Below are 12,198 nucleotides of genomic sequence, written 5' to 3'. Positions count from 1 at the left end.
TTATTAAAATAAAATTATTCTTAAAATTCACCCATCATATGGCATATTTAAAAGAAAGTAGAATAGTAACACAATTAATATTTCTATAATTTTCTAAACAACTTTAAAAAAAGACAAGTATGTAACTAATTGTCCAAATCCAATAAATTTCCAATTGATTGAACCATGTCAAACATAATAGCTAATCTTCTTCATAGGTACATGTAATGTTGGAAAGAACATTATTAGACATATGATAATGATGGGTCCCACTAATCACACATTTTGACCAGTCTCTTTCCTCCAAAATTTCCAAAGTAAAAAACAAAACTTGTGATTTAGTTAGCTTCAACCAAAATCCTATGGCATTGTTGTAATTGTGTATAACATGGAGGGCAAACACTCACCCACCTTCACTTCTCAGGCTCTCTTCTTCCTTCCTTTATTAGCTCTCCAACCTTAACCTGAAACCAAAAACCAAAGCTTTCAATTTTCTCTCACTTTTTCTTTCTCTCTTTCTCTCTTTTCTCCTTGTAGTATACTTGTTTTTCTTCCTCCTGTTTTGACCGTTGCTTTTTCTCAACGTCTTTCTCTGTTCACACACACTTCTCTCTGTCACTGATTCCTTTTCCACCACTCTTCCTCATCAAAACACTGTCGTTTTCCTTCACCTCATTGTCACCTGCGCTTCTTCCTTCTAACCCTTTATTCCTCTTCTTCCTTTTCATTTTGTTCTTCTCATCTTTAACCAATATACACAGTTTGGTTGTGTTAGAAGGAAGAAATTGAAAAAGGGTATCATGGAAAATTCTGTCTTGCTGAAAATGGGTACTTTGTTTTATGTTTATTTGCTTATTCTTTATGCATTTTACCCGTATTTTTGTTGTGAGTGTGTAGAGAGAGCAAGGAGGGAGGCAAAGACAGAGAGAGAGACAGACAGAGATTTTCTCTTTTAATTTTATTGATGTATGAATTTTCCTAAATTTGTATTTATCAAGTTACATTTGTTCTTTTTTTAGTTTGTTCTTTAGTGTCTGCCCCTTTTTGTTCATTTTGGAGATGGTTTTCTGGGAGGCTTTAGGCTGATCTTCTCTGCTTGTTTCTACATTTGGAAAAGAAAAAAAAAAACAGATGCAAAGTAAAGTTGTGTGCTTACTTCTTGTATTCTGGTAGGGTATGGTTTGATTTTCTGGATATTATAGAGGAAAAAGTTTGAAAAATGCATGTATTTTCATCAACTTCTTCTGGCTTGTAAATGAAGAAAAGTATCCAACTTCATTAGCATCTTCGTTAGGTTTATTTGTTTCCAATGTAGTTTTTGGGGTTACTCATGATTGATGAAATTTTGATGCTTGTTATTGAACTTCTGTGTTTTTTTTGACAGATTTATGGTTTCTGTATGAATCTGGTGAGGCATAAAGAAAGGTTATTCTTTTGTTTCCTTTTCAATGCAAGTTTGAGGCATTCATTCATAGGGGACTAAGAAGAGATGGGATGTTCACATTCAAGGTTAGATGATGAAGAAGCAGTTCAGCTTTGTAGAGACAGAAAGAAGTTCATCAAACAAGCTGTTGAGCAAAGGACCCGGTTGGCCACAGGACACATAGCATACATAGAATCTCTGAAAAGAGTTTCAGCAGCACTTCGTGATTACATTGAAGGTGATGAACCTCGTGAGTTCTCATTGGACAATGCCATCACCCCACCTTTCACACCGGTGAAGAAGAAAAGTGGCCCAGGATTCATTCCCATATCAGCAAAACCCTTTGCAACAACAGGAGCTATTGAGTTTGGGATCGGACCAAACTCTACTTTGAAAGTGAATTACCTTAGGCCTGGTGGTAACCCAGCAATTTCAGTTGAGGAAAGGCCTCAATCCCCGGAAAGGGTACGTGTTGAGACATATTATCCTCCAATGCAGCAGCAGTATGGTTTTGATGGATTTTTCAACATGCAATCCTCACCAGTGAATCCCTCAATTTTTGCCTATTCTCCCAATAATAGGCCTAATATCCCTCCCCCTTCACCTCAAGCTTCCCAATGGGATTTTTTTTGGAACCCCTTTTCGTCTTTGGACAGCTATGGCTATCCTGCAAAAAGTGTTGATCACACTGCAACGGATGATGAATACAGAGGACTCAGGCAGGTTAGAGAAGAAGAAGGAATACCAGACCTGGAAGAAGATGAAACTGAACATGAAGATGGTGTTGGAAAAAGAAATGTAGCAGAAGAAAGAACTAGACCCAACATGAATTCTTCAAAAGAAGAAGTTATTGTTGAAGATGTTGAAGATGATGACGACGATGATGATGATGATGATGAGGAAGAGGAGGAGGAAGAGGGTGAGGAGGAAGAGGAGGAAGAAACAGACGTTGAAGATGAGACTGAGCATGTTGCCAAAGATTCCCAAGCTCATGGAAGTGCAAGTTTTGAAGTATCAAAAGCTCAAGCAGCTGGTCATATTGAATCTAGCCATAGAGAAATGACAATTGGTAAGAAGGATGCTGTGGAAGAAACACCGGGTTTTACTGTTTATGTAAACCGAAGGCCAACAAGCATGGCAGAAGTGATCAATGACATTGAAACTCAATTCACAATCGTATACAATGCAGCTAATGATGTTGCAGCATTGTTAGAGGCCAAGAAATCTCAATATTTGTTGACTTCTAATGAACTTTCAGGTTTGATGAGAGAAAACAGTTTATATTTTCATTTTGTTGTAAGTGTACTTCCATGTTTTACAATTATTAGTGAAGTCCTTATGAATGGAAAAGAATCAATAGGCAGCCTCAAGTTTGACAATAAACTCCATTGTATAAATCTTATTTCTAGAGATCTCAGTATGAAAATCATATATCCAGAAATAATTTTTCATCTTTCCCATTCCTCATTTGATTTTACTGAATCTTTTTCTTTTGTCAGTCTTGTTTATCTGTAAAGTTTCATAAATATTAATTTGAGTTAGATTTCATTTGCAGGATCAAAGTTGTTGAACCCGGTAGCTCTGATTCGATCAGCTTCTTCACGCTCTTCTTCATCACGATATTTGGTAAATTGTTCAAGCACTGGCAAGGAAGGTTGTGATGGCACAAAGGATCTCTCTGAGGAACATTGTATGTTATCTGGTAGTCACCACTCCACATTGGACAGATTAAATACCTGGGAGAAGAAACTCTATGAAGAAGTCAGGGTATGCTACTGAACTTATATTATGTTTGTAAGGAAGTCAAATTTATAGAAAAGGATTTCTGGGAAGTTCTTTGTGGTGGTGTGCTTTGAAACAGATAGTTTTGCTACTTAAATATAATCTAATAAAACTGTAGAAAAGAACTTGAGTCCTATGCTCATTTCTCAATTATGTTAGACTTTCCTGCACTCTTCGTGTACAAATTCCTTCATATTCTTATAGCCTTACTCTTGAGAGATGAACAAAATCAATGATTCACTCATGTTCTGGATTCATCAAGGAAAATACTCCTCTTCTTGGCTCTTATGGTTATTACTAGAAACAGCAAACAAAATAAGTTCTCATGTAGTAATCATAAAAGAGGTTCAACTTCAACATAATATGAAAAGCATTATATCTTTAACTACTGGGCATAAACCTTTTTAGTAGATGATTGACAGGATTTGGAAAAAAGGACAGCAGAGATCAAATTGAACATTTTAATTTATATTCAGTTATTTTTTCTCATAGTCCTTTTTAAAGTATTTATATTTTTCATTATTGTTACAGGTCATTATGCTTGTGATCACATACAGTTTTATTTTATTGTTGGGAAACTTATTTGTTACTGTGGCCACTTTCTTCTTCAACAGTCTGGGGAGCGTATCCGAATTGCATATGAGAAGAAATGCAAGCAACTCAGGAACTTCGATGCAAAAGGAGAGGACCCCTCTTGCGCAGATAAAGCAAGAGCAGCCATTAGAGATCTTGATACCCAGATAACAGTTTCAATACACTCAGTTGAAGCTATTTCAAGGCGAATCGAAACTCTAAGGGATGAAGAGCTATATCCCCAACTTCTTGAATTGGTGCAAGGGTATGTATAAATGTCAAAAGCCCCCATGTATATCTTTGATTTCTAAATGAGACTAAACCCCTTCTGTTGAAGTTTCAAGTATTTTCAAACCTCAAACATACTTGTAATATTTTCAGATAAAGACATTCTCAATTACTTATATAGTTGAAATTTCTGAAATGTTTCATTACCTTCAGCTTACTTAGGGTGTCTTTGGTTCAGTGTTGGAGAATTGATTCCAGCTGAATCAATTCTCTAACGCAGAAGCAAGAATTAGTTGTTTTTCATTCTACATGAAATTTTTACCCTTTAATTGATTTTGGAAACCAAACACTTATTGATTCTGCGTTAGAAAATCAATTCTAATCAATTTTACATCACTTTGACGCAGAACCAAACATGCACTTAGTTTAGAGTTTTCCTTTATCAGTCAATGTCATCATCTTCCTTAGTAAAACACCAAGTGGAGCCATCAAATTTCCTGGTTTTTACTTTTTACATGAGCAACACTTTAAAGAAAACAATCTACATTTGCTTACATTTTGGTTGCTGATTCTTAAATTATGCAAATGACAGGTTGGAAAGGATGTGGAAAGTGATGGCAGAATGCCATCAGAAACAGAAGAGAACCTTGGATGAGGCTAAGATTCTTCTAGCTGGAACTTACTCTAAACTACATGCTAGAAAACAGTCTTCCATGTTAATGACAGATCCGAACAGGCTAGCTCGTTCAGCCTCCAATCTTGAATTTGAGTTAAGGAACTGGAGAAACGCCTTTGAGTCATGGATCACTTCTCAAAGATCCTACATTCATGCACTAACCGGATGGCTTCTTCGGTGCATGAGATCTGAGCCTGATGCATCCAAGTTACCATGCTCTCCTCGCAGATCCAGTGGCACTCACCCTTTGTTTGGACTCTGTGTTCAGTGGTCAAGGCGCCTAGATGCCATACAAGAAAAGGCAGTGCTTGATGGCTTGGACTTTTTTGCAGCTGGAATGGGGTCCCTCTATGCACATCAGTTGAGAGAAGATTCTAGGAGAAACTCATTTGGACCAAAACAAAGTAATGGTAACATGGAACTAGTGGAAGCTGGTGAGGTGGAAGAGGTAATGGCTCCAGAAAAACTTGCTGAAGTTGCTATCAAGGTGCTTTGTGCTGGAATGTCTGTTGCTATTAGCTCACTGGCAGAGTTTGCTTTGGATTCTGCAGAGGGTTACAATGAAGTTGTTAAGCAATGGGACACTGTCAAGTGTCAAAATCAAAACACTGCTTCTAACAACACCAGGACTTCTAACAACACCAGGACTTAGCTGTTTCTCATTTTGTGTTAATTAGTTTAGGTTTGTTTAGAAAAATGGGTGTCTTAGAATGTAATTATGTATTTAACTAACCAGTATAAAAGTTAGAATAGCGAGGGCAATTGCACCCAATATTTTGTTATAATTGAATTCCTTTTATTAAATTTTCAGTGGGTAAAAATTGTTCAACTGATAATTCACCTTAAAAATTAGTCATTCATTTACTTTTTTCATTATATACTTGTGAGAACATCAAAACGTAGTAAAAACTTTTGAATTTAGAAAAAAAAAAAAGACGTAAAAGAGAAAGAAAAATAATCAAAAATGAAACTTTATTTTCCTCAAGAATACATCAGAATATGTTTTTTATATGTCCCCATTGAACGAGACCGACACATTCTTCAGGCTTATGGTGAGTGATTGTTCTGGTGTTACCCGGTATAACCTTTACCAATAAATCAGTACATTTAGGATGCATAGTAAAAGTTTGAACCCATCCATTATCCAAGAGAACCTCTCCTACGATAATCATATGTAAACTAAATCTCGTGGTTCCTTGTTGCATGTCTTCATCAATGGCCTGAACCACTGTGTCATCCACAATGGGTTGGTTCTCTTCCCACCCAGTCGTACTCAAATTTAAATGAACCTTTTTTGTCGCCCCATTTTCCAACAAAGAAACTTCCTTCGATAACACATATTGTGGCATGATGGGAGTGATCACAGCTAGCGTTTGGTTTTCCTCGTAACTTATTCTCGCTTCCAGATTTATGAGGTTAATGTCGGAGTTGTTCATGACGTTCCAAATTGTTACGTTCATAACCCACGTGGATGAAACCTCGCCCTCGGAAACTTCAAGGTGAGGAACCTCAAACGAGTCGAGGAAGAACTTGGGTGGGATGGGATCAAACGTTGGTTGGTATAATTTCCTTTGGTGAAGGGCAAGTCCAATGAGCAACATTGATGTCATGATCAAGCGTAGAAAAATCACCGCACCATCCCAATCCAAATGTTCTTCTTCGCATGGCTCCACCCTCACTATGTTACCATCATTGATCTCAACATGGTGTTCTTCAATGTCTTGAGGAAGAGGTGAGAATTGGGTCCTTGATTCAAGTGCAGGTGTTGAAAGAGACATTGTTATGTTTTTTAGAAACGCAGAGTTAGGTTGGTGAAAATTAGGAATGAATGATGATTATGATAATATTTGACTTGATTGAAATTGATGTGTCACTATTAAATATATATATATATATATATATATATATATATATATATATATATATATATATATATATATATATATTAATTCTGATGAAAGGAACACAATATGTTAAATCTTAATCGGATAATGTTGACTATGTTACAACTGAAATCCAAATAGGGTTAATTTTGGTGCAAGAGCAGCCTGGGGCTGGTAAATATATTAATTACAATGATTGAGCATTCGGTAACTGTTTTTTTGTTGCCTGTGGTGATTTGTTTTAGGTGTATATCACTTTTTTAATAACTAATGTCTCAAAATTTTGAAAACTTTATTAATCATTTGTTTCCTAAAGACCTTATTAGTTATCTTTATAATGGAAAGGGTTAAAAGTCAAATCAAATCATCATTAATTTATTTCCTGTTAAATGATAAGTTAATAAAGCAACATAGTGTTGTAAGAAGATTAAGGTATGGTCATATCCTAAATTGTGTATGATGAGAAATGTTAAAAAATGGAATCTTTGCAAAAAATAAAATAAAATCAAGGAATAGCAAAATATAAGAAATCAGTTGTCAGATTCTCATAAGGAAAAATCCAAAATTTCTCAAGCTGCTATTGTTGCATCACACACAAGAATAAATGATGTTGAGAAGGAAGAATTAAGAACATCAGAAGAAAAGATTCCAGCAGAAAAATAGGTCAAAGTCTCAGTCAAAAAGTAATTGCAACGAAAATGATAACATAAATGGATTTTCAACAACTTTGACAGACAAACCTTTTAACAACAAATTTGTAGACAAGATCTCTCTATAAATAGGTTCCTCCAAGAAAAAAAAATTACCAAATGAAAAATTTGTTACATTTATAGAATTGTTGTAAATATTTCAAGCACAATAAACTTGGGATTCCATGTGAATACATTAAACATAGAATATAAAAAATTAAAGAAAAGAGCATACAGTTGTACAAATGTTTTGGAAGTACTTCTAGTACCAAAATCTAAGGATTCCAACAGTGGGGTTATTAGGGGTCGTAGGAACATGTAACATTTTAAGAAAAAAAATTCTATAAAATGAGATGGTTTGATTTTTTTTAATGGAATAATAACTATAATAATATTTGCCAATAAATTTACAAACAAAGCTTCACACAATTTCTAAATGACAAACTCCTTGACTACTATGAACAACCCCGACTTCTAATTTTATGTCAAAAGGATAAATTAAGAATAAGATTTTACTAAAAATAATTCACTTTGTACCTATATGACTTGATAGGTACACGATCCAAAAAGGTTCAATCAGTCTTATGATCACAAAATATTCTAAAAATATCCATATATTAACGGTAATCATGATAATCTCGACAATTTGATCACGTCCTACTACTAAATTTTAACAAATTACATCATAATCTTCCCTTATACTAAATATGAACAGAATATTTAGTATATCAGGTAATATATCACCTTATTATATTTATTAAGCTATATATCGCATTATTAGTATTATACTTAGTTGAGGTAAGTTGTTATAACGTTAATATTACTCTATTATCATATGGATCCAAGTCTCAGAAAGGCCCTATAAATACACATAATATCTTCCATTGAATACTAACTTTGAAAACAATCATTCAAACTCATTCTCTCTAAAAAAATCCATACTCTCTTACTGGCTTGAGTATGGAAAGGTCTTTTGCAGGTGGATCTCCCCCCTTTTGGAGCAACAAGGAATTCAATTCCGGCCATCAAAGCACTCAAGCCACCGAATCCCGATAAGAACATTTGATCCCTACTGGGAGGCCAAAAGTAAAACATTTTCTTGCCTCCACATTTATTATGTGAGATCATGGCAGCTTAAAATTGTGTCACTCATACTACCATGAACATTTATGGTAAAAAATTTGCAATTTCTTTAAGAAAATGTTATCTTTCTACATTTTATTTTGATATAATAATATATTGAATATCGATGGAGAAACAATTTTTTCCCTTTACTTTAATAACATCAACCTTAAGTGCTACAAGAGGAAGCAGGTCCAAAAGCGAATTTGGAAAAATTAGGACTAACCTTGCTTCTCCACCACCATTCACAATGGTTTCACATCAACAATTGCAAATCTTAGAACAACCACGTCCAGTAAACTGTTAGGAATCCAAGTGTGAGTCTAAGTCCCACATTGACCAGAAATGAGAAAGTAGAGCACTATATAAGAATAAAGACCCATAAACCCATTGCCTTAAGGTTTTGGGTTGAGAGTGGTGTTAGTGTCTTATGTGGTTAGGCTCAGATCTCATTGGTGTTGTATCTCCCCAGTGAAACCTCCTCTGTAAAATCTAACAAGTGGTATCAAGGTCCCAGGTAAGGGTTCCAGGTAAAGCCCTTCCGCTGGAGGGGAAGTGTACCAATGTGGTTGAAGGGACTCACCCTTGAGGGGGAGATTGTTAGGAATCCAAGTGTAAGTCTAAGTTCCACATTGACCAGAAATGAGAAAGTAGAGCACTATATAAGAATAAAGACCCATAAACCCATTGCCTTAAGCTTTTGGGTTGAGAGTGGTGTCAGTATCTTATGTGGTTAGGCTCAGATCTCATTGGTATCTCCCAAGTGAAACCTCCTCCTTTATAAACCTGACATAAACTAATATCGCTTTCTCTCTTTTTAAGTATCGTGTTATTTGGAGTTTGTGGCATTGCTTTCACTTAGAGATATCAATTATCCACCTTTGCTTGTGTGAACTAACTCTTATATTATCAAACGGCATAAACATACAACTTTAAAAAGCCATATTAAAGCACGTCAAAAAGTTTATTCCAACAAGCTAAAAGGTAATAAGAGGTATGCATTTTATTATGCCACACATAATCATATTTTCCCGCACTCATATGTGTTCTTACAAAGATCAATTGCATGTGTTTCCATTTGTACCTGGACAAGCTTTATCACAATGACAATGGATGAACCATTTCCACCATAGAATTGCCTCCACATCTAGGTGCTTTTGGAGGTTAACAACAGCAAGACGGGGTTAACCACTCTTGCACCTCATGAGAAATCTCAATTCCCTAGCCTGTGCTACTCTCACCAGAGGTTCACCTGCTCCACCGTCGCGATCCATGGTCGACATGACTGCGACCTCCAAACACAGAGCGACCCCTCGAGGTGGTTGAAACCATCGACGCAATGGTCACTATAGGCGCTGACGATTCCCAAGTAGTAGTGATCCCAGGAGACGGTGTGACGAAAAGTGAAGCTTATGCGGTGACCATGGTCAGAGAAGACAGATGCCCGAGAGGGAAAGCCCTATCACATCGTTAGCGTGACTTCCGATCTCGTTCGCCGCCGATGTCACTAGCAGAAGCTGGTCAGAGGGTTGGGGGTGTGAATCATAGTGAGTATAGTTTTCAAAATGGGCCACCTGACCCAATCCTACTCAGTCCACCGCGAGTTGGCCACTTAGTGAGCTTATTCAATCTAGTTCATTTATTAACAAGTCAAAAAAATTTGAATCTAACCCAACACACTACGAATTGGTAGGTTAAACGAGTTAGCTCACTAACTCACTTAAATAAAAATACAACTTTTTTTCTTTAGTCACAAAAATACTATAATTTTGACTAAAATCTAAATAAACTTCGATACAATCCAAAATGATGTTAAATTGCAACTCCGAAAATACAAAATTACTATGAAACAACAAACTACGAACAATCCAACCCAACCCAAATGCAAAGCTCAACAAAATAAAAAACACTTGTGTGACCCTTTATATGTAGGTTGGTGAGTCAATCTTGTTTACCATAAATATATTAAAATTTGTAAAATAATTTTAACTCAATCTAACCCGAACTCGACTAGGTTGATCCACGAGATATAACCCATTTTAATAGCCCTACAAGTGAAACTTGATCACGTGGTGGAGAGAACTTTTTGTAGAAAAGGGAGAAGATAAGGAAAGGGTTCCATTTTGTGCATGATGAAGAAAACGGGGAAACCCTTAGGTTTCTATTTTTATAAGAGGGAAAAGGGCTCTTCTTACACATATGAAGGATATAATGAAGTTGGGCCTGGTCTAGATTTTCTCTACTTTCAGCACCTCTGTTTTCATTACACAATCCAATTTTTTATCAAACTATTTTACGTCTCACTGTCACTTAAAACTACACGTTTCGAGAGAATTCGGCAAAACCACATATATGAATTTAAAGGCTTGAGGGTTACAAGGAAGTTGTTAAGCAATGGGACAATGTCAAGTGTCTAAACACTTATTCTAGCAACAACAGGACTTAGATGTCTCACATTTTGTGTTAATTAGTTTGTTTGTTTAGAAAAATGGGTGTCTTAAAATGTAATTATGTATTTAACTAACTACTACATAAAAGGTAGAATAGCAAGGACAGTTGCACCCAATATTTTGTTATAATTGAATTCTTTTTATTAAAATTACGGCGGTTAAAAAAAATTTAACTGGTAATTCACCTTAAATAATATTAGTCATTTATTTAGTTTGGTTATTATATACATGTTAGAACATCAAAACATAGAAAAAAAATTGAATTTAGAAAAAATAAGACATAAAAAGAGAAAGAAAAACAATCAAAAATGAAACTTTATTTACTTCAAGAATACATTAGAATGTGTTTTCAATGTGCTCCCATTGAACGAGACCTACACATTCTTTAGGCCTATGGTGAGTGATTGTTGTTGTGTTACCCGGTACAACCTTTACCACTAAATCAGTGCATTTAGGATGCATAGTAAAAGTTTGAACCCACCCATTGCCCAGCGAAACCTCTCCTATGATAATCATATGTAAACTAAACCTCGTGGTTCCTCGTTGCATATCTTCATCAATGGCCTGAACCACTGTGTCATCCACAATGGGTTGGTTCTCTTCCCACCCAGTCGTACTCAAATTTAAATGAACCTTTTTTGTCGCCCCATTTTCCAACAAAGAAACTTCCTTTGATAACACATATTGTGGCATGATGGGAGTGATCACAGCCAGCGTTTCGTTTTCCTCGTAACTTATTCTCGCTTCCAGATTTATGATGTTGATGTCGGAGAAGTTCATGACGTTCCAAATGGTTACGTTCATGACCCATGTGGACGAAACCTCACCCTCAGAAACTTCAAGGTGAGGAACCTCAAACGAGTCGAGGAAGAACTTGGGTGGGATGGGATCAAAAGTTGATTGGTATAATTTCCTTTGGTGAAGGGCAAGTCCAATGAGCAACATTGATGTCATGATCAAGCGTAGAAAAATCACCGCACCATCCCAATCCAAATGTTCTTCTTCGCATGGCTCCACCCTCACTATGTTACCATCATTGATCTCAACATGGTGTTCTTCAATGTCTTGAGGCAGAGGTGAGAATTGGGTCTTTGATTCAACTGCAGGTGTTGAAAGGGACATTGTTATGTTTTTGAGAAACTCGGATTTAGGTTGGTGAAAATTAGGAATGAATGATGATGACGATGATATTTGACTTGATTAAAATTGGATGTGTCGCTATTAAATATATATAACTATTAATTCTGATTGAAAGGAACACAATATATTAAATCCTAATCGGATAATATTGACTATGTTACAACTGAAATCCAAAAAGGGTTAATTTTGGTGCAAGAGCTTATTAGGGCTGGTAGATATGTTAATTACAATGATTGAGCATTCGGTAACTGTT

General features: G+C 35.8%; 1 protein-coding gene across 3 annotated transcripts; it reads left to right on the top strand.

Moving 5' to 3' along the window:
• Window positions 1-444: 444 nt before the first annotated feature.
• LOC114164493 (nitrate regulatory gene2 protein-like) lies at window positions 445-5,494 on the top strand. Of its 3 annotated transcripts, XM_028049193.1 has the most exons (6): window positions 445-774; window positions 877-945; window positions 1,364-2,660; window positions 2,958-3,169; window positions 3,799-4,022; window positions 4,578-5,494. In XM_028049193.1, exons 3-6 carry the CDS (start codon window positions 1,469-1,471, stop codon window positions 5,311-5,313), a joined length of 2,364 nt encoding a protein of 787 aa, XP_027904994.1. In that variant the 5' UTR covers window positions 445-774; window positions 877-945; window positions 1,364-1,468; the 3' UTR covers window positions 5,314-5,494. The 3 variants fall into 3 exon arrangements, with proteins under 3 accessions (XP_027904994.1, XP_027904995.1, XP_027904993.1); XM_028049194.1 differs by lacking the exon at window positions 877-945; XM_028049192.1 differs by lacking the exon at window positions 877-945 and having other exon boundaries at window positions 445-807.
• The last annotated feature ends 6,704 nt before the right edge of the window (window positions 5,495-12,198 follow it).

The sequence above is a fragment of the Vigna unguiculata genome, chromosome 9 (genome assembly GCF_004118075.2).
Source record: "Vigna unguiculata cultivar IT97K-499-35 chromosome 9, ASM411807v1, whole genome shotgun sequence".
Lineage (NCBI taxonomy): Eukaryota > Viridiplantae > Streptophyta > Magnoliopsida > Fabales > Fabaceae > Vigna > Vigna unguiculata.
Note: the sequence above shows the minus strand (reverse complement) of the source record. Positions and strands in the feature narration are given on the sequence as shown.